Source organism: Callithrix jacchus, chromosome 5 (assembly GCF_049354715.1).
Source record: "Callithrix jacchus isolate 240 chromosome 5, calJac240_pri, whole genome shotgun sequence".
Taxonomy (NCBI): Eukaryota; Metazoa; Chordata; class Mammalia; order Primates; family Cebidae; genus Callithrix; species Callithrix jacchus.
Genome location: NC_133506.1, coordinates 96309351 through 96332992, shown reverse-complemented (window position 1 = coordinate 96332992; position 23642 = coordinate 96309351). Strand labels below are relative to the sequence as shown.

Sequence of the window (23642 nt, the reverse complement as noted above, 5' to 3'; positions counted from 1 at the left end):
GGGTCTCGCTATCTCACCCAGGCAGGTCTCAAACTCCTGGGCTCAAGCCGTCTTCCTGCCTCTGTCTCCAGAAGAGCTGTGATTACAGGTATGAGCCATCACACCTGGCCCCGAGGACAACTTTGAATGCAACACAACAGAAATTCATCAACTTTCTTAAAGATTATGAGATTTTTTTTCCTTTTTTCTTTCCCCTCAGCTTATCAGCTATCGTTAGCATATTTTACATGTGGCCCAAGACAATTTATCTTCTTCCAACATGGCCCAGGGAAGCCAAAAGATTGGACACCCCTGGTTTAGATACAGACATACTTACTACGTTACCACTGCCTACAGTACTCAGTAAAGTAACAACGCTGTACAAGTTTGTAGCCTAACAGCAAGAGGCTATCCCATACAACCTAGGTGTACAGTAGACTTTACCATCTAGGCTTACATATCTATGCTTGTGTAAAATATACTCTCTGATGTTCCCGATGTTCCCACAAGCATGAAATCGCCTAACAATGCATTTCTCAGAACGTATCCCTGTCATTAAGCAACACATGACTGTATTTTGTAGGGTACTGATTTTTACTGAACTGTCAATTCTTTTACATATTTTTTTTTTTTTTTTGAGACAGAGTTTCGCTCTTGTTACCCAGGCTGGAGTGCAATGGCGCGATCTCGGCTCACCGCAACCTCCGCCTCCTGAGTTCAGGCAATTCTCCTGCCTCAGCCTCCCGAGTAGCTGGGATTACAGGCACGCACCACCGTGCCCAGCTAATTTTTTGTATTTTTAGTAGAGATGGGGTTTCACCAAGTTGACCAGGATGGTCTCGATCTCTTAACCTCGTGATCCACCCTCCTCGGCCTCCCAAAGTGCTGGGATTACAGGCCTGAGCCACCGCGCCCGGCCTCTTTTACATATTTTTAGTAACCTTTCATTCTCATACATCTCAGTAGCCATTCCCAACTTCTGTTTAGACTTCCTACATAAAAGCTACTACTACTACCAATCATCCTCAGCAAATGAACTCACCTCCTAGTTCATTACAATCATTCTTACAAACTTATCTATATTAATGACTTGTTTTGAGATAGGGTCTCCCTTTGATGCCCAGGCTGGAGTGCCGTAGCACAACCAAAGTTTACTGCCTGCTCTGACCTCCTGGACTTAAACAATCCTCTCACCTCAGCCTCCAAGTAGCTGGGATGACAGGCATGCACCATCACACCTGGATAATTTTTTCTATTTTTTTGCAGAAGCGGGGGTCTCACTATGTTGCCTAGGCTGGTCTTGAACTCCTGGGCTCAAGCGATCCTCCTGCTTCAGCCTTCCAAGTGTTGGGATTACAGGTGTGAGCCCCGTGCCTTTATATCTTTAATTATTTCCTTCTGATCTTAGAAGAAAAGTTATTTCCCCAACTCCAATATAAGGATAATACCTTAATTTAGGTATGGTGAAGGAGGAAAGACCAAAAATGGGCAAGACTCATCAACTAATGGTCCTGCTCAGGGACCTTGCTCCATAACTTATTTCCCATCTCATTTGGATATTCAAGCTCACTCTCTTGGTTTCTGCCATGCAGCCAACAAATATATTCTAATGTCTTCCATTCTTTACATAAAAAAAAAAAGAAGAAATACTTCATATTTTACCCTATTTATCAACTCCTCTCTCCCTTCCCTGCTTATGGAGCAGTCAACACTCCTACTTCTTTACCTTCCATTCATTTCATAACCCCATCTCCTAATGCTTTATGACTGTGCCTTTATCTGAAGCTATTACAAAAATTAACACAGTCATACTGTACTACACCAAACAAGCAGATGGGGAAATTTATGATTCCACAAATACTACAATTTTGTCTATGACTATGCCTACTGATGGAAATTTGGACTGCAAGAAAGATGTAGTGATGAGTTTCTCCTTGGCTTTAAAGTGTAGAAAAATGGAAACTGTAAATAGTAAAGCTTCCTAAAATTTTCACGAGTTGGGCAGAGGACTAGCATATTATATTTATGTGTGCAATTATACTGCTTTAAAAAGTTTCTCCAGCCTGGGCAATATAGCAAGACCTCATCTATACTGAAAAATAAATAAATAAAAATTAGCTAGGTGTGGGTGGCATGAACCTGTAGTCCCAGCTACTCAGGAGGCTGAGATGGGAAGATTGCTTAAACCCAGGGGTTCAAGGTTGCAGTGAGCTATGATCACCACTGCACTCCAGCCTGGGCAACAGAGCAAGATCTTGTCTCCACACAAAATAAGTTTCTTATACTTATGTATAAGTACAAGAAAACACTGTATAATACAGTGTTTAAGAGGAAGAAAAGCCAGGTGTGGCAGCACATGCCTGTAGTCTCAGCTACTCAGTAGGCTGAGTCAGGAGGATAACTTGAGTCCAGGAACTCAAAACCCCAAGCCTGGGCAAAATAGCTAGACCCCCACCTCTTTTTTTTTTTTTTAATTTTAATAAAAAGAATAATTTCTTCTTATACCTCCACTAAAAACTAGAATAGATTCCTGGCATTGAATTTCACTCTACTTCTATGGAAGCTAATAAAAAATTAGGGTTATAATATCTTTCACGAAAATAATCTACTCTCTTAAGATAGGTATCTAAGTAAAAAAGCAAGGAACTCAGGAACTAAATATCAGGCTTAAGACCTTAATTAAATTACTTAACTTTCTCACCAATAAAGCAGGGTAATACTGTACTCTACTTCAGAAGTACAGTTTAATTCTGAAGATTAAACAAGGTAACTATATAAAAGCACTTAACACAGTTACAGGCACATGTAATCTGCCTTCATCTTAGCACAGTGCCATACTCCCAATAAGCATACAACTATTAAGAAGTAAAAGTGTACCAAAAAGGAGCAATATTAAAACTGTGTGAACTACGTCAAACAGAAATTCTGACAAAAGCACCGTCTGTTCATACTAACAGTCTTCAAATGAAAAGCGTCAATTAGAGGTGAAAGTTACTAGAAGACATTCAAGTATTTTGAGCGAATTCAACTAGTAAATATACTTTGATCACATTCCCAATAATTTCTTCTGAAGAGATTACATATGAGGTACAAGATTACATATGATTTAATAAAATGGACAGAGAGCACACACAAAGTTGCAGTCTCCCAGGCTGAGAAAGACAAATCTAATTTGTCCTTCCTGCAGAGGAATGTATCTTAAATGAACAAAATGTCCTTAGATATACACAGAAGAAAATAAATGTATCAAAGGGATTAAGAATAAAGGAAACTTTTTCCTAAATCAAAAATTATAATATGCATGACCTAAATGAATCTTCTCCAAGTATTTAGGGGGGAAACTCCACTTTAATTGTTAGAATTGGTGCAAAGCAGCTGGATTTAGCAGAATGCAGCCCATCAACTGCTAATTCTGAAAAAAAAAAATATATATATATATATATATATATATATATATATATATATTCTAGGCAATCTTCCCAATAAAACAACTGCCATAAACCGTACCTACATAAGAACATACACATTTGTTAAAATATCAGTTTACACTGTTAAAGCCAAATTACAGATCAAGAGGAAGTATTTAAGATCTAAAAAATAAATTACGTTCTACTTCTGGTAACATTTTGCATGGGTGGCTACTGGAGACTAAGCCTTATGGACACGGATTCAAGACAAGGAGGACTGAATAATAAATCCAGTGTTCATATTCAAATGTGGGGGAGAGAAGAGGCAGGCTCTGAGTTCATAAAGTTCTCCACACTCTCAAAACAGTGCAAAAATAGTTCACATCTAAGGACATTTACCCTTGAAACTCCTTGGAGAGTGGCTTGGAGACTTTCTGTTCAGATTTTTGAGAAGCAATTCTTAGCAAGATTGCAACTTTCAAACACAGGAACATAATCGAAAGTATTTTTTTGATCTCTCTCCCTGTCCTCTTCAAACAGTTGATCAGCACTGCCATCTTCAAAAATTCCTAATTTAACTGCAAGTATAAACTTTTTCCTCTCCCACAAAAAAATCAAAGCTTTAAAGAATATGCAAATAAAACACACAGATTATTTCCAATAATCCCTAACTTCTTCCCAACTGGGAAAAGAAAGGAGAAATGAAGGAACACGAGGCAAAAAAACCAAAACACTAGGGGAAGGAAGGAGGTGAGATGAGAAAGTAGGAAGGGGTCGGGGGAGGAGCAGGGAAAAAAAGTCTAGCTTATGCTGACACTTAATTGGAAGGAAAGGGTGGAAAATATCCTGAAGATACAAGCTAGAAGGAAAGGACTAGGTGGGACAGGGGCGCGATAGAGGAAGTCCACGGAAAAGGCCTACCAAAGAGGGTCACTGTGTAGAAAGCAACACCAAAAGCGGGCAAGACTCCTCAGGAAGATTATTGCAAGGCCCCAAAAGCTTAAGAGACAGGGCATGGGGAGACAGGGTGCTTCTCAACTGGCAACGCGGCCACCGCATCAGACGTTTCGGGAAGCAAGCCTACTGCGAGGGGTGAGGGGTTAACTGCGGGGGTTCGCAGACGTGGAAGGGGGTGCGGACCCCGGGGTTGCGGGCGGAGAGCAGAGAGCAGGCCCACGGCGCATACCTTGTAGTAAACATCGAACTGGATGTTCTCGGGCAAGGAGCGGATGTCTCGGCGGGAGCGGATGTAGTTGTCCACGACAGCGGAGATGGCGGTGTTATAGAGAGTCTCTGGGATCCACTCTAGTTCCACGGCCGCCATCTTCCTTCCCTCCTCCTCCGCCTCCTCCGCCTCCTCCCGAAGGCCCCCGCCTCCCTCCGTAGCGAACCCCTCTGCGGCCCCGGAGGATTCGGAGGGGCGGTGGCAGCCACGCGGGCGCACGGCAGAAGGCACGGCTGCCCTGCCTCCGCGGGCGAACTGAGGAACCGCGGCAGCGGACGCAGCCCCGGGTGAAAAGTGGTACCGAGAACAGCGGCCGGCCAGGCCAAAGCCTCACATTCCCGGTTTGAGAGAAACCCAGGTTCCGTCCCACCGCGGATCTCTGCAGGGGCGGGGCTGCGTGTGAGGCGTCATGACGTAAGCGCACGCCGACGCGCCAAAGGGGAGGAATGCGCCGGGCGGAAAACTTAGGAAGAGCTGGATGCCTCCCCCGGAGAGCGTCGTTTCCTAGTGCCCGGCTAGTGGAGTGGAGTGTATAGGGGTAGACTTTTCACACAGGGGACAAATTATTGCACGATATTTGCACCCCCCGTTCCGAGTCACTCGGGCGCATCGTTTACTTCAGCAGGTTCTCTGCATCACGGACTCTTTTGAGGCTCAGGTAAAAGTTTGGATCCTCTCCCCACAAACGAGCAAAATTATCTGTACATTGAAAATTATGCATTGAGAAAATTCACATTCCTCTGGAATTAGACTGCAGTTCCTAACCCAAGTTAAGAACCCGCTGTCCAAGAACTAGGGGTAACGATAGAAGAGAGACTTACTTTTCTTTGTGTAATTATTTGCACCGTTTTAACTTTTTGACCATGTTTCTTTATCCAAATAAAATTTCCGAAAAAAGAAAACTCCTGCCCCAGAACTTAGTAGGAAGGCTAGCTTGATTATGGAATTACAAATAATAGTAAGAGAAAAAAGGCTAAGTGATGGCCGTGATAGGACTTAATGATATTCCAATTCCCAGAGTTACAGTGGCAGCTTCAGGGGATTTTTGAATAATTGGTAGTACTTGTTTCAGCTTTTTTCCTTTCCAGCCTGAACATCTGCTGTTTATGTAACTTAATCTTCTAAGTCTGCAATTTCAAGAATTTGATGTAACATCTTTCTGTTCTAGGAATTTAACATGGAAATTATTGGCCATAGTGTTGGTGAGACTATCAAACTCATAGTCACTCTTATGATGTAAGTCCTGAAAACAGCGATAATAATGTCCTCATTGACATTTAGAGATATAAAAGAAGCAGAAAGAGTTTTTTCGGTTTACCCTTCACCTAGTACTTATGTGTTAAATGGTTAAATAATTCCACAAAAAAGAAACACACTTAATCTTCTTCAGTCTATATAAACTCTTCCTCTATAATCTATGAAAGTAGGAAAGCTGTGAATGGCCTCAAGATCAGATTGCTGGATTTAGCAAGTAAAAAAATACAAATGTCCAGTCACATCTTAATGTCAGATAAACAAATAGTTTTGAAATGTAAGTATGTTCCATGCAATAGTTTGGCTCATGCATTCAGTTCAGTCAGCAAATTCTTCATCGCTTCTTAGGCGCTGGTGCTTTTGAAGCTCAGGATTCCTGCCCCACAGAAAAGAATAATTATCTATTATTTCTACAAATATTACAGGGGACATGCTTATACTAAAAACTTATTTATGACCAGCCTGAGCAACATAGCAAGACCACCATCTCTACAAAAAAATTTTAAAATAGCCAGGTGTGGTGGCGTGCACCTGTAGTCCTAGCTACTCAGGAGACTGAGGCAGGAGGATTACTTGAGCCCAGGATGTTGAGGCTGCAGTGAGCCATGATCATGCCACTGCACTCCAGTCTGGGTGACAGAATGAGACCCTGTCTCAAAAAACAACAAAAAACTTTGTTGTTCATCTGAAATTCAGATTTGACTGGACATCCGTATTTTATCCAGCAACCCTACCTCAAGGAATCCGTGAATCCCCTGAAATTAAATGCACATGTTATTGGACATTTTGGCTAAATCAGGACCTGTAGTAAGGTCCTGTAAACAGGTAAAGGTATGTCAGACACACATATTGATTGCTGTGTAAACCTTGAATGCTTAGTATATTAGTCCATTTACACACTGCTGATAAAGACATACCCAAGACTCAGCAATTTATTAAAGAAAGGTTTATTTGGCTTACAGTTCCTCATGGCTGAGGAGGCCTCACAATCATGGCAGAAGGCAAGGAGGAGCAAGTCACATCTTATGTGAATGGCAGCAGGCAACGAGAGGCGAGCGAAAGGGGTTTCTCCTTATAAAACCATGAGATTTCGTGAGACTTATTCACTACTATGAGAACAGTATGGGAAAAACCACACCCATGATTCAGTGATTTCCCACTGGGTCCCTCTCACAACACGTGGGAATTATCGGAGTACAATTCAAGATGAGATTTGGGTGGGGACACAGAGCCAAACCATATCACTGAGTTAGACATTAAAAAATGTATATAGTCATAAAGGGGATTCTGGATGAAAGGGCCTGTTGATCCTTCTTCACTGCTTTCATACTGGAAGTTATTCAGATGTGTGTGATGGACTAGGAGGTCCTGACCAAGAGCAGATAAACTGCCAGATAGGATAAGACCCCTGAGAAGGACTTAGTCCTGGCAGTATTCATCACCTTCTAATTGAAGAGCCCTTGGGCCCTAAATAACCAGCAGATATACCCAGGTACTACGTTGTGGACCTTGGATATGATCCTCTGAGACTTGCTAGCTTCAAGTGCCAGCATGGCCACAGAGGGGTAGAGCACCAAGTGGGCCCTTGGGGTTCCTGATTCCAGGTCTTGACTCTTAAATGGCATTTCTGACCTGCCCTGGTCCAGAGTAGAGCCCACTGCCATGCCGGGTGAGTCTCTGGCCAGACAGCATTCACCACACACTGATTTGAGAGCCCCTAGGCCTTAAGGAAACATTGGTGGTAGTCTGGCAAGTACTTCCCATGGCTTGTGGTGGTGGTGGCTACAGAGTGAGGCTAGTCTCCCTATGGAAAGGAAAAGGAAGAGTAGGAAGGACTGTGTCTTATGGTTTGAGAGCCAGCTCAGCTGCAGTACAATAGAATACCAGGTAGACTTCTAACATTTTTTACTCTAGTCCTTGATTACTGGACAGTACATCTGGATCTACCTAGGGCCTGGGGGAACTTGCCACCTTGAATGGGCAAGTTCAATGGAAAGACACACACTTGGCTAGCTTTGCCACCTGCTAATTGTAGAGCTCCAGGGCCTTGAGTGAACGTAAGCAGTAGCCAGGGAGTGGTTACAGCAGGTCTTGGGTGAGACCCAATGCTATGCTGGCTTCAGCACTAACCCAGTGCAGTCATAGTGGTGGTGGCCACAGGGATGCTTCTGTCACTCCACTCCCAGCTTTATGTGGCTCAGGACAGAGAGAAATTCCATTCATTGGGGCGAAAGTAAGATAAGAGAACAAGAGTTTCTGGTAATCCAGAGAATTTCTCCCAGATGCTGTCCTTGACCATCAAGGTGGTAAGAGTCTGCAAGAACTTCAAAGAACTACAGTGTTACTGGGTTTGGAGTAAATCCCCCCTCCTCCCAACCAGCTCCAGGCAGCTCAGCACAGAGAGAGAGAGAGATTTTGCATATTTAAGGAATGTAAGGGAAGAAAACAAGAGTTTCTGCCTGGAAATCCATGGAATTCCCTTGGATCTTATCCAAGAACACCAAGATGGTACCTCTACAAGTCTGCAGGAACACAACATTACTGGGCTTGGGATACCCCCTAAAGCAGATACAGCTTAGATCACAGCACTGAAGTCCTTTGAAATATCTGGAAAGCCTTCCCAAGAAGGACGAATACAAACAAGCCCAGACAGTGAAGACTGTGATAATACCCAACTCTTCAATGCCCAGACACTAAAGAACATCTACTAGCATCAGTACCATCCAGGAAAACATAACTTAATCACATGAACTAAAGAAACCACTAGAGACCAATTCTGGAGGAACAGAAATATATGAACTTTCAGACAGAGAATGCAAAATAGCCATGTTGAAGAAACTCAAAGAAATTCAAGATAACAGAAAGAAGGAATTCAGAATTCTATCAGATAAACAACAAATAAATTGAAATAATTAAAAAGAAGCAGAAATTCTGGAGCTGAAAAATGGAATTAGCATACTGAAGAATGCATCAGAATCTTTTTTTTTTTTTTTTGGAGATGAGGTCACACTCTGTTACCCAGGGTGGAGTGCAGTGACATGATGTTAGCTTACTGCAGCCTCAACAACCTCACAGGTTTACGCAACCCTCCCAACCTCAGTCCCTGGAGTAGCTAAGACTAAAGGTGTACACCACTATGCGTGGCTTGAATTTTTTTGGAGAGATAGGGTTTTGCTGTGTCGTCCAGGCTAGTCTTGAACTCCTGGGCTCAAGTGATCTATCTGCCTCAGCCTCTCAAAGTTCTGGGATTAGAGGTGTGAGGCACCACACCCAGCCCAGAGTCTTGTAATAGCAGAATTGTTCAAGCAGAAGAAAGAATTAGTGAGCCTGAGAACAGCTATTTGAAAATACATGGGCAGGCTGGACGCAGTGGCTCAAGCCTGTAATCCCAGCACTTTGGGAGGCTGAGGTGGGCAGATCACCTGAGGTCAGGAGTTCAAGACCAGCCTGACCAACATGGAGAAAACCTGTCTCAACTAAAAATACAAAATTAGCTGGGCATGGTGGCACATGCCTGTAATCCCAGCTACTTGGAAGGCTGAGACAGGAGAATTGCTTAAACCTGGGAGGCAGAGGTTGTGGTGAGCAGAAATCACGCCATCGCACTTCAGCCTGGACAACAAGAGTGAAACTCCAACTCAAAAAATAATAATAGAAAAAGAAAATACACAGAGGAGACAAGAAGGAATAAAAAACAGGCCGGGCGCGGTGGTTCAAGCCTGTAATCCCAGCACTTTGAGAGGCCGAGGCAGGTGGATCACGAGGTCAAGAGATCGAGACCATCCTGGTCAACATGGTGAAACCCTGTCTCTACTAAAAATACAAAAAATTAGCTGGCCATGGTGGCATGCACCTGTAATCACAGCTACTCAGGAGGCTGAGGCAGGAGGATTGCCTGAACCCAGGATGCAGAGGTTGTGGTGAGCCGAGATCACTCCATTGCACTCCAGCCTGGGTAACAAGTGAAACTCAATCTCAAAAAAAATAAATAAATAAAAACAAAAACAATGAAGCATGCCTACAGGATCTAGAAAATAGCCTCAAAAGGGCAAATCTAAGAGTTATTGACCTTAGGAGCTGGAGAAGGAGATCAGGGTAGAAAGTTTATTCAAAGGGATAATAACTGAGAATTCCCCAAACTTAGAGAAAGAAAGATATCAATATCCAAGTACAAGAAAGTTATAGAACACCAAGCAGATTTAACCAAAAGACTACTTAAGGCATTTAATAGTCAAACTCCCCAAGGTAGAAGATAAATAAAGGTTTCCCTGACAAAAGCTGAGGAATTTCAACACCAGACCTGTCCTTAAAGAAATGCTAAAGGGGCCGGGCGCGGTGGCTCAAGCCTGTAATCCAGCACTTTGGTAGGCCCAGGCGGGTGGATCACGAGGTCAAGAGATCAAGACCATCCTGGTCAACATGGTGAAACCCCGTCTCTACTAAAAATACAAAAAATTAGCTGGGCATGGTGGTGCGTGCCTGTAATCCCAGCTACTCAGGAGGCTGAGGGAGGAGAATTGCCTGAACCCAGGAGGCGGAGGTTGTGAGCTGAGATCGCGCCATTGTACTCCAGCCTGGGTTACAAGAGCAAAACTTCGTCTCAAAAAAAAAAAAAATGCTAAAGGGAGTACTTCAGTGAGAAAGCAAAAGACATTAATGAGCAATGTGAAATCATCTGAAGGTAAAAAATTACTGGTAATAGTGATTTTGATAAAGATAATAGAAAAGCACAGAACATTATAACATTGTAACTGTGGTGTAGAAACTACTTACGCTAAGCAGAAAGACTAAATGATGAACCAATCAAAAATAATAACTATGACAACTTTTCGAGACATAGACTATAAAATAATATAGAAATAACAAAAGTTAAAAAACGGGGATGAAATTAAGACGTAGAGTTTATTAGTTTCTTTTCGCTTGTTTATGAAAATAGTGTTGTTATCAGAGTATAATAATGATTTATAAGATAGCATTTGCAAGCCTCATGGTAGCCTCAAACCAAAAAACATACAATGTGTACACAAAAATAAAAATAAATAATATTATCAGAGAAAATCACTTTCACTAGAGGAAGACACAGAAGGGAAACCAGGAAGACCACAAAACAATTAGAAAAGAAATAAATTGACAGGAATAAGTTCTTATCAATAGTAACATTGAATGTAAATGGACTAAACTCTTCAGTAAAAAGACATGGAGTGGCTGAATGGATGAAAACACAAGACCGGTTGATCTGTTGCCTATAAGAAACACACTACACCTGTAAAGACACACATAAACTAAAAATAAAAGGTTGGAAAAAGATACTCCATGCCAGTGGAAACCAAAAAAAGAGCAGGACTAGTCAATGGGATATCATCTCACTCCAGTTAAAATGGCTTCTATCCAAAAGACAGACAATAACAAATGCTGGCAAAGATGTGGAGAAAAGGGAACCCTCATACACCATTGGTGGGAATGTAAACTCGTACAACCACTTTGGAGAATTGTTTGGAGTTTCTCAAAAAACTACAACTAGAGCTACCATATGACTCAGCAATCCCACTGCTGGGTATAGACCCCAAAGAAAGGAAATCAGTATTTCAAAGAGATACCTACACTCTCATGTTTGTTGCAGCACTGGTCACAATAGCTATGATTAGATTTGGAAGCAACCCAAGTGTTAATCAATAGATGAATGGATAAAGAAAACAGTGGTACATACACATAATGGAGTACTATTCAGCCTTAAAAAAAAAAAAAGATCCAGGCACCCTGGCTCACACCTGTAATCCCAGCACTTTGGGAGCCCGAGGCAGGTGGACCATGAGGTCAAGAGATTAAGACTATCCTGGCCAACATGGTGAAACCCCGTGTCTACTGAAAATACAAAAATTAACTGGGCATGGTGGCATGGGCGTGTAGTCCCAGCTGCTTAGGAGGCTGAAGCAGGAGAATCGCTTGGACCCGGGGAGGCAGAGGTTGCAGTGAGCAGAGATTGCACCACTGCTCTCCATCCTGGCAACAGAGTGAAACTCCATCTCAAAAAAAAAAAAAGATCCTGTTCTTTTTAGCAACATGGATGGAACAAGAAATCATTATGTTAAGTGAAATAAGCCAGGCACAGAAAGACAAATATTACATGTTCTCACTTATTTGTGGGATCTAAAAATCAAAACAACTCATGGTCATAGAATGTGTAGAAGGATAGTTATTGGAGGCTGGGAAGAGTAGTCGGGGGTTGGGAGGGAGATGGGATTGTGGTTAAAGGCTACCAAAAAATGGAAAGAAAGAATAAATCCTACTATTTGACAGCACAACAGGGTGACTATAATCAATAATAACAATTGTACATTTTTAAATAACCAGAAGATTGTAATTGGATTGTTTGTAACACAAAGGATAAATGCTTGAGGAGATGAATACCCCATTCTCCATGATGTGATTATTTCACATTGCATGCCTGTATCAAAACATCTCATATACCTCATAAATACATATATCCACTCTGTACCCACAAAAATTAAAAATTTAAATCTTCTTTTTGGGCCAGGCACAGTGGCTCACACCTGTAATCCAAGCTACTTGGGGGAGAGGTAGGAGAATTGCTTGGAAGAAAAAATATATATATGACTATATGTGTGTGTGTATACATATATATATGTATATATATATATATATATATATATATTTTTTTTTTTTTTTTAAAGGATAAGCCAGATGCAGTGGCTCATGCTTGTAATCCTATCACTTTGGGAGGCTGAGGTGGGTGGAATGCTTGAGCTCAGGAGTTCAAAATGAGCCTGGGCGACATGGTGAAACCCTGTCTCTACAAAAAATACAAAAATTAGCCAGGCATGGTGGCTTGCAGCTATACACCCAGCTACTGGGGAGACTGAGGTAGGAGAATTGCTGGAGCTTGGGAGGCGGAGATTGCAGTGAGCCAAGACAGCACCCCTGCTCTTCAGCATGGGCAAAAGAGCCAGACCCTGTCTCAAAAAAGTATAAGGTCCTAGAAAAACAATTCACCATGAGGGTTAGAGGAGTCAGGACCAATAGGCTGGCATCTATACTAAAGGTCAAAGGTCCATTTTCAGGCTTGGGCCCTCCGGAACTGACTGACTAGAGAAACTAGTGGAAACTAGGTCATTTTTGTTGTGGAGTATCCACAACTAAGGGAAGAAAGGTCCTCCCTTGTACCCCAGAAAATCAATGAAGCTTACCAGAGTGGGGATTTGAACTCAGTTATTATGCTATGCTGCTTTCCATGTTTTGGACTAGAACATAGAATCTGGCCGGGTGCGATGGCTGAAGCCTGTAATCTCAGCACTTTGGGAGGCCGAGGCAGGTGGATCACAAGGTGGTCAAGAGATCGAGACCATCCTGGTCAACATGGTGAAACCCCGTCTCTACTAAAAATACAAAAAATTAGCTGGGCATGGTGGCGCATGCCTGTAATCCCAGCTACTCAGGAGGCTGAGGCAGGAGAATTGCCTGAACCCAGGAGGCGGAGGTTGCGGTGAGCTGAGATCACGCCATTGCACTCCAGCCTGGGTGACAAGAGCGAAACTCCGTCTCAAAAAAACAAAACAAAACATAGAATCTGAGTTTCTAGTGGTCAGGAACAGAACATAAAGGGGCCTATATGTGATGCCAATGGCCCTGGACTTTGTCTTGGAGCTGATAGGCAATCCTTAAAGCATTGTAAACAGGAAAGTAAACAGATCAGATTTGTGTGTCAGAAAGAAGATGGCAGTAATCTATGAGCAACATAGAGAACCAGATCCAGAATCATGCTCTCCCAGTTCAAGAAGGGTAGAATACAAAAGAGGCCTAAACTGTTATGGCCACCTATAACATTTTAGACAGAGGACCTTAATATCACAAAACTACCCCTGTAGTCTACCAAATCCCCCTTAATCCTTGGCTTTTGATAGCCTCAAATTTGGCAGGAGGCCTTGCACCACACAAAGCTATCTGAGACATGAATCTTGTCCAAAAAGATCTTGAGAATCCTAAGAGTCTATGATGCACATTGTGATAACTTGTTTTTGTTTTTATTCTTTGAGATGGAGTCTCACTCTGTCTCTAAGGCTGGAGTGCAATGGCCTGATCTCAGCTCACTGCAAACTCCACCTTCGAGGTTCAAGCTATTCTCATGCCCCAGCCTCCCAAGTAGCTGGGATTACAGGCATACACCACCCCTGGCTAATTTTTGTATTTTTAGTAGGGTCAGTGTTTTCACCATGTTGGGCAGGCTGGTCTCAAACTCCTTTATTCAGGTGATTCAGCCTCCCAAAATGCTAGGATTATAGGCATGAGCCACTGTCCCTGGTCCCTACTGTGATAACTTTTAAGCTGAAATTACCTTAAGGATCCCTTCACTGAGATGAGATCTAAATACTTTCCCCTTCAATCTGGGCGGATTATGACTGCTCCAACCAATGGAGTGTAGCGGAAGTGATGCTGCCTGCCTTTTGGGGCTAGATTAGAAAAGGACACTCGAAGGTCACCTCGTTATCTATAATACTCACTCTTGGATTCCTAAGCTACCTTGTAAGAAGATCAGCTACTCTGAGGCCACCATGCCCTGAGTGATATGATTATATATTTTTTGGTTTTCCTCCATGGTTCCTGACTCATGGCTCCTGTGACCCTTGTAATTTCCTCAGGGACTAGAGCAAAACGAGTATCTTTTGTGAAAATATTTGCCCTTTTGTCCTTGGTTCCTGAAACAGCTCCAGGGAATAAAGATGAAAGACAGTTTTGTGTTACTTATAACAAGCCCCTTGCAACCACCACACCTGAGCTTATGTTAATGAGGTGGTTTTTGGAAAGCTTCTAGATAACCACTGGATGGGGGTGCTGCTTGCCAAGGGAACCGACCAAATGTTCAGAGGGTTGGAACTCGTAGCCCTACCATCCACCTCCAGGGAGGGAAGTAGGGGCCGAAGGCCACCAGTGGCCAATGACTTAATCAGTTGTGACTGTGCAATGAGGCCTCCATAAAAACCAGAAGGATTGAGTGCAGGGGGCTTCCAAGAAGTTGAAGGAAAATACATCTAAAAGGCAATTCACTGCAGCTTCACGAGGATGGAAGTTTTTGCTCTTGGGACTGTTCCAGACCTCCTCACCCTATATATCTCTTAATCTGGCTATTCATTTTGTCGACCTAAAATAGTCAAAAGGATAAGAATCTAATGTAATTATTTATTTATTGAGACAGGGTCTTACTGTGTCATCCGGGCTGGAGTGCTCAAGCAGTCCTCCCATTTTGACCTCCCAAAGCCCTAGGATTACAGGTGTAACCCACCTCACCCAGCCAGAGTCTGATTCAAAGAGAGTTTATTCAAGCACAAAGTTTGAGGACAGCCTCCTGGGAAACACAGATTCCAAAGGATGGAAGTCAGTGTTTTGCAAATGTGAAGTTTGGATCATTTATATAGACAGAGATTGGGGAAGCTTAACAGAATGTCAACATCTTTCTATATAAGCCTCTCTCCCTGCCTCCCTCCCTCCCTCCCTCCCTCCAGGGTCTTATTTGTTATGTAGTCTGGAGTCCAACGGCGCAAACATAGCTCACTGCAGCTTCTAACTGCTGGACTCAAGGGATCCTCTCACCTCAGCCTCCTGAGTACCTGGGATTACAGGTACCAACCACTGCATCCAGCTCTATATAAGACTTAATGCATAGTTACAACGATCTGATTAGTCAGGTGGTCTTTTTCTTTCATCAAAGGTATATTTAACATTACACACTGAAGATATAGCAGTCATGGGGTCTTTTTCGTCATCTGGTCTGTACCTCCTTTAGGTACACAACAATAAAGGAGGTGGTTAATCTATAACAAAGATGAGTGAGTGGAAGGGGAGGAGCCGTGGTCTTGCTTAGTCATTTATAAAACAAGAACAGTGAGGAAGAGAGTTAATCTATAATCTAAGGAGCAGAACTTGCAAACATGCTATGTGACTCAGTCTCCAGGGCTTAACTTTTTCCTTGGCATAATAAATTTAGAAGGTCCTGTTTTTATTTTCCTTTACAATTTGTATCCTTTAAAATATCCTGGCTGGGCACGATGACTCATGCCTGTAATTCTAGCACTTTGGGAGGCCGAGGCGGGCAGATCATTTGAGGTCAGGAGTTTGAGACTAGCCTGACCAACATGATAAAACCCCATCTCTACTAAAAAAATTTTAAAAATTAGCTGGGCATGGTGGCAGGCGCCTGAAATCCCAGCTACTTGGGAGGCTGTGGTAGAAAAATCGCTTGAACCCAGGAGGCAGAGGTTACAGTGAGTCAAGATCGTGCCACTGCACTTCAGCCTGGGCAAAAAGAGTGAGACTGTCTCAATTAAGAAAAAAAAATCCTTTTATAATAAACTTGTAAATGTAAGTAAGTGTTCCCCTGAGCTGTGAGCCACTGTAGCAAATTAATCAAACCCAAGAAGAGTGACATGGGAACCTTAATTTATAGCCAGTCGATCAGAAGCACAGGTAAAACAGGCTGGGACTTGCAGTTGTCATTCATTTGCATCAAAGTTGGGGGCAGTCTTGTGGGATGGAGCCCTCAATCTGTGGGGTCTGATGCTTTCTCCTCTGATGCTTTCTCCAAGTAGATAGTGTCTGAATTGAACTGGAGGATACCCAGCTGGTGTCTGCTGCAGAATTGATTGATTGCTTGATGTGTAGGGGGAAAAAATCCACACAGCTGGTGTCACAGGCATATTGTGAGGGTATAGTAGGAGAAACTGAGTATTTTTTTTTTATAATCATACCCTGACAAAGCCCAAGCCTAATGGAAGGCTACATGTAAGCACTGTAGTCACAGCTCCACACTACAGCCCTTGAGTCATCCCAGCCCAGGTTCAGTGAGGAACCTTCAGATGATTCCAACTGTAAGACATTTGAGTCACCCTTTATTTTGTCCCACCGAACCTGCAGCTTGGGTCACCCCAAAAGTGGAGGCAAGAATGTTCCCCAAAAGTGCTCCAAACCATCTCAAGATGAGGCTGGTTGGGATTCATAAGAAAGAAGCACAAAATGCTATCATGATCAGTCCAAAGCATTTATTAGTGGAACTTACATACAGAGTGTTGCAGCATATCCTCATGACAGGTGGTGAGAGAAAAAGAATGTTCTACCTGGGTATGTCTGCAGCAAAGGGGTCAAAGCATAGAGTTTACATGAGGGTTTAAGGAATTTGACTCAGTACTAGGGCCAGTTCTTTCTAGTAAACCTAAATAGCTTTATCAGTGCCTGGGGATGTTCAAGGCCCCAGTTTGAATTCATGCTTACTGGGAAAAACATACAGCTGACAGAGAGTCAAGGCACTCTGGTTTTTGGTCAGGACACAGAAAGTGGGGGAAACTGGGAGACCCTACACCTTCAGTCTTCCTAGACAAGGGCCCAGCATCATGGAGCCAAAACAAGCATCCCTGCTGTGCTCTGTTTGAAATTCTCACCCACAAAAGTGTAATAAAATGGTTGTTCATTTGTATCACTAATGTTGGGGGTGGTTTGTTATGCCAAAATAGATAGCATAGATACCATTCCAATTCCCTAAAGTTCCCAGGAACTCATTATCTTAGACTTCATAATAAACCTATTCCTTTTCAGAGATACATTTCACTAAGCATATGGATTCATTGATGAAAATGATACTATTCAGGCTGGGTGTAGTGGCTTATGCCTGTAATCCGAGCACTTTGGGAGGCTGAGGTGGGTGGATCATTTGAGATCAGGAGTTGACCAGCTTAGCCAACATGGTGAGACCCTGTCTCTACCAAACATACAAAAATTAGCTGGTCATAGGGGCACATGCCTGTAATCCTAGCTACTCGGGAGGCTGAGGCACGAGAATCGCTTGAACCTGAGAGGCAGAGGTTGCAGTGAGTAGAGATTGCACTCCAGTCTGGATAACAGAGTGAGACTCTGTCTCAAGAAAAGAAAATGATAGGATTTGTTGCCTATATTAGACAACTTTCATAATTTACAGACTATGACTCTGCTACATTTTTAAGTGTGAACTGCCTAGTCACAGAGTGTCAAAATGGAGACAATGATTTTTTTTCCTAAAACTGGCCTTTTTCAGAGCCCTCCAAGTCTAAAATGTATGTATTCATTGCTCATCAAATAAATAGGATCTTGTCATGGCACACCTATGACACCACACATCATAAAAGCTAAATGAGGCTGGGCTCAGTGGCTCATGCCTGTAATCCCAGCACTTTGGGAGGCCGAGGCAGGCAGATCACGAGGTCAAGAGATCAAGACGAGCCTGGCCAACATGATGAAACCCCGTCTCTACTAAAAATAACAAAAATTAGCAGGTGCCTGTAATCCCAGCTACTTGGGAGGCTGAGGCAGGAGAATTGCTTGAACTTGAACCTGGGAGACGGAGGTTGCAGTGAGCCGAGATCAAGCCATTATGCTCCCTCCTGGGCAACAGAGCAAGACTCTGTCTCAAAAAAAAAAAAAAAAAGCTAAATGACTAGGTCATTTTGTAATGACACATGTAACTTGAAACAACCACAGATCAGAGAAAGTCTTTGTCAACAACTTCTGGTCATCCAAGAAAACAATGTGGATAAGAAATCCAGCCTAGGCCAGGTGCAGTGGCTGACATCTGTAATCCCAGCACTTTGGGAGGCCGAGGTGGGCGGATCACGAGGTCAGGAGTTCGAGACCAGCTTGGACAATATGGTGAAAACCCATCTCTACTAAAAACACAAAAATCAGCCAGTCATGGTGGTGTGTGCCTGTGGTCCCAGCTACTCAGGAGGCTGAGGCAGAAGTATCACTTGAACCTTGGAGGTGGAGGTTGCAGTGAGCCAAGATAGCACTACTGCACTCCAGCCTAGGAGACAGAGCAGGACTCCATCTCAAAAAAAGAAATTCAGCCTAATTCTTTTTTGTTTGTTTGTTTTGAAACAAGTTCTTTCTCTGTTGCCCAGAATGGAGTGCAGTAGTGCCAGTACAGCTCACTGCAGCCTTGACCTGGGCTCAAGTGATCCTCCCACCTCATCGTCCTGAGTAGCTGGGACTATAGGCACATGATACCAGCCCAGCTAAATGTGTATATTTGTAGGCACAAGGTCTTGTCATGTTTTCCAGATTGATCTCAAACTCCTGGTCTCAAGCAGTCTGCCAGCTGCCCAAACTGTGGGGATGACAGGTGTGAACCAGCACAGCTGGCCTAAATGCAGCCTAATTCTCATCATCCCTCATCACCCATATCTGCAGAAAACTAAAGAGTTTTCTGAACATGTTCATAGTTACCATCCATCTTGTCTTGGCCCCTTTAAATTCACCCTGCTTGTTAGACATATATCCTATGACCAAAATTAATCCTGTTATCTGGTAGGCTGTTCCCTTGTTCTTGCTCTTTACTGTGTTTACTAACATATACACCTCCCTGCTGGGTGCAGTGGCTCACCTGTAATCCCAGCATTTTGGGAGACTGAGGCAAAAGGATCACTTGAGCCCAAGAGTTGGAGACCAGCCTGATCAACATGGCAAGACAAAATCTCTACAAAACTTTTTAAAAAAACATTAGGCAAGTGTGGTGAGGTGCACCTAGCTACTTAGCTGAGGCTGATGCAGGAAGGATTGCTTGAGCCCGGGAGGGCAGAGCTGCAGTGAACAGTGTTCACACCATTGCATTCCAGCCTGGGTGACAGAGCGAGAACCTGTCAAAAAAAAATCCTGTCCCTGCTGGCTGCCATGGCACACACCTGTAATTGTACCACTTTGGGAAGCAGAGGAGAGGGATATTGCTTCAGCTCCAGAGTTCAAGGCCAGCCTGGGCAACATGGTGAAATCTCATCTCTACCAAAAAACATTACAAAAATTAAGGCCAGGTACAGTGGCTAACACCTGTAATCCCAGCACTTTGAGAGGCTGAGGCAGGTGGATCACTTGAGATCAGGAATTCGAGACCAGCCTGTCCAACCTGGTAAAACCCCATCTCAACTAAAAGTACAAAAATTAGCCGGGCATGATGGCAGGTGCCTGAAATCCCAGCTACTCAGAGGCTGAGGTGGGAGAATCACTTGAACACAGGATGAAGAGGTTGCAGTGTGCTGAGATCGCATCAGTGCACTCCAGGCTGGATGACAAAGCGAGACTCTTGTCTCAAAAAAAAAAAAAAAAAAAAGATTGACCGGGCAAGGCATACCTGTAGTCTCAGCTACTTGCTTGGGAGGCTGACGTGGGAGGATCACCTGGGCCCAGGAGTTCAAGGCTACAGTGAGCGGTGATTGCACCACTGCACTGCAGCCTGGGTAACAGAAAAGACCTGCCTTAAAAAAAAAAAACAAAAACCAGGCCAAGCATGGTGGCTCATTTCTGTAATCCTAGCACTTTGGGAGCCCAGAGAGGGTGGATCACTTGACACCAGAAGTTTGAGACCAGCCTGGCCAACATGCTGAAATCCGACCCCATTAAAAATACAAAAATTAGCCAGGTGTGGTTGTGCATACCTGTAATCCCAGCTACTCAGGAGGGTGAGGCAAGAGAATCACTTGAACTTGGGAGTCAAAGGTTGCAGTGAGCTGAAATTGCACCACTGCACTCCAGCCTAGGCAACAGAACAAGACGCCATCTCCAAAAAAACATCATCCCTATTTGACCCTAAGAAGCAAAACAAAGTATAGGCTCTGATTAGCCAGTCCTTATTTTGAAGAAGCCCACCTGAGGCTGAAGCAGGAGGATTGCTTGAGCGTGGGATGTCAGATTGTGCACACACAATCTGCCTACTCGCCTTGACAATCTGAAGTAGAAATCCAGCATAGAAGGACTGACTAGTTTTGGATTCATGCTGCCAAGGCTTGTTTAATGTATGGAATAAAGGCTTAAGGATCATATATGGAAAGACAGACATGTAACCAATGATAATTCATTGTGAAAAGTCTGTAATAGGGTTTGCACAAAATCTTATGGGAACACATAAGGAGGAGATAATGACTTGGTTTGGGTTGTAATAATGCTGTAACCGTTCCAATATAGGTCAATGCTCAAGTATTTTAGTTGCAATGAAGCTCATAGGAAAATAACACTGGAACACATTTACTTGAGCAATTATAAGTGGGTTCATTTTCTTTCTTTTTTTTAAAACATGGGTTCATTTTCACCCTGACATTGCACTTAGTAAAAATTGCTAGAATCTTTTCTAATTATCAGAATGTATAAAATACATAGAAGTTTGTGAATCAAAGTTGTGGTTCTTGGCTGGGTGTAGCCACTCACACCTGTAATCTCAACACTTTGGGAGGCCAAGGTGGCTGGATTGCTTGAACTCATGAGTTTGAGACCAGCCTGGGCAACATGGTGAAACCCCATCTCTATGAAATATTTTAAAAATTTAGCCAAGCATAGTGGTGTGCACTTGCAGTCCCAGCTATTTGGGAGGCTGAGGGGAGAATCCCTTGAACCTGGGAGGCAGAGATTGCCATGAGCCAAGATCACACCACTGCACTCCAGCCTGGGTGACACAGTGAGTCCTTGTCTCAAAATTAAAAAAAAAAAAAAAAAAAAAATATATATATATATATATAGTTTTTTAGAACTATATATAGTTCTTTATGACATTTAAAGATTATAGCTTTTTCAATGACATAGAAAATAGCAAAGATCATGGATCAGGAAAAAAATGTAAAAGTAGGGGCTTGACCTGGTGGCTCATGCCTGTACTCTCAACACTTTGGGAGGCTGAGATAGGAGGATCACTTGAGGCCAGGAGTTCAAAATGAGCTTGGCCAACATAGTGATACCCTATCTCTACAAAAGAAAAATTTAAAAAATTAGCCAGGCATGGTAGTGTGCATCTGTAGCCCCAGCTACTTGGAAGGCTGAGGCAGGAGAATTGCTTGGGCCTAGGAGTTCAAGGTTGCAGTGAGCCATGATTGTGGCACTGTACTCCAGCTTTGGCAGCAGAGTGAGACTGTCTCAAAAGAAAAAAGAAAAGAAAAACTAGGAACAAGGAAAACTATAGGCAATATAATATAGTCATATAATAGTGACAACTCTTGAGCCATCTGATAGAAATACCATTATTCTGAGTGATCCCATATACCTCTAACCTCCCACCAAACATTTTAGTTACAGTGTGCAAATGACACATGTTTTTAACTTAGAATACAAGATATATGGTAAGGCTATCTACTGAGCCTAACAAATACTAAAGAATTTGGGTCCAGCTTTTTGTTTATTAAGGCTGATGTATCTATAAGATGTTCAGGCAGCTATAGCCCCAGCTACCCTGGAAGTTGTGCTGAGGTGGGATTTCTTGAGCTGAGGTGTTTTAATCCAGCCTGGGAAACATAGAAAGACCCCCATCTCTTAAAAAAAAAAATATATGTATATATTATGTATAATATGTATATATAATATGTATAATATGTTATACATAATATATATAAAGTATGCATACATATGGCCACACACACATATATATTCAGGAAGACATGGGAAAAAGCTTTAAGACTAGGGAAAATAATGTGGTAATTGTTGATGATAGGTAAAGATAAGAGAGTATAGTATATCAAAAGAGAGAAAGAATATTGCTATGGTTTGAATGTTTGTCCCCTCTGAAACTCATGTTGAAACTTAGTCTGGGCACAATGGCTCATGCCTGTAATCCTGGCACTTTGAAAGGCCAAGGAGAGAGCATCTCTTGAGCCCTGGAGTTCAAGAGCAGCCTAGGCAACATAGTGAGACCCTGTCTTGACAAAAAATTTAAACAAATTGCTGAGTATGATGACACAAAGCTGTTGTCCCAGCTACTTGGAAGCCTGAGGTGAGAGAATCATTTGAGCCCAAGAGCCTGCGGCTGCAGTGAGCTGTGATCATGCCACTGCACTCTAGCCTGAACGATAGAGTGACCCTGTCTCAACAGAAAAAAAAAGAAAAGAATCTTAATTCATAGTGTAACAGTGTTGGGAAGTGGGGGCCTTTAGAAGGTGATTAGGTCATGATGGCTCTGTCCTCATGAATAGATTAATCTACTCATGGGTTAATTAATGAATGAATTATGATGGGAGTGGGTTAGTTATCATGAGAGTGGGTCTGTTATAAAAAGCCAGGTTGGCTCTCTCTCCTGAGCTCCCTAGCCATGTGATGCCCTATGCTGCCTAAGGACTCTGCAGAGAGCCTCCCAGCAGAAGACCCTCACCAGATGTAGCCTTCATCCTTGGACTTCCCAGCCTCCAGAGCTGACAAAGTAAATTTTCCTTATAAATCAGTCCCTCTAGGATAGTAAGTTGTAGCAACAGAAAATGGACTAGGACAAATGTGTAATTCAAGAGAAAAGAAAAAGAGGTCACATAATAATCTGTCCCCTTAAGGTCTCTTATAGTGATATGTTATAATTTAACATAGTATGATATACAGTAGTCCTTCCCTTATCTGCTATTTTTCTTTCTGCAGTTTCAGTTACAGTCAACTGGGGTCCAAAAATATTAAATGGAAAATTCCAGAAATAAGTTCATAAGTTTTAAATTGCCCATCATTCTGAGTAGTGTGGAAAAAAAAAACTTTAATTCTCCATTCTGTTCTGTCCTGCAGAACAGGGCAGAGAATCGTCTTTTTTGTACAATATATCTACACTGTATACACTATATACCCATTACTGTATAAGAAAAAATATACTATATATAGGATTTGATACTATCCGAGGTTTCAGGCATCCACTGGGAGTCTTGGAACGTATCTTGGAAAGCAAAGTAGGGACAACTATATATAGATGCCTTACCCCACGAACTGGTCCATAAGCATTTTTTTTTTTTTAGATGAAGCCT

The 23642-nt window shown here is 42.7% G+C and overlaps 1 protein-coding gene and 1 long non-coding RNA gene across 3 annotated transcripts in view; one reads left to right on the top strand and one right to left on the bottom strand.

Moving 5' to 3' along the window:
* Positions 1–4992, bottom strand: part of APPBP2 (amyloid beta precursor protein binding protein 2) — a 74644-nt gene extending 69652 nt beyond the window's left edge. For both annotated transcript variants that reach the window (XM_078373718.1, XM_002748188.5), the window contains exon 1: positions 4573–4992. Coding sequence is in view for 1 of the 2 variants with exons in the window: in XM_002748188.5 (XP_002748234.1) it covers positions 4573–4710 (138 nt within the window). In the remaining variant the exon portion in view is untranslated. The remainder of the gene's footprint in view (positions 1–4572) is intronic.
* A 54-nt stretch (positions 4993–5046) lies between these two features.
* The window catches only part of LOC118153788 (uncharacterized), a 36937-nt gene continuing 18341 nt past the window's right edge, over positions 5047–23642 (top strand). Inside the window, exon 1 of the long non-coding RNA XR_004743333.3 lies at positions 5047–5269. This is a non-coding gene — a long non-coding RNA (uncharacterized LOC118153788). The remainder of the gene's footprint in view (positions 5270–23642) is intronic.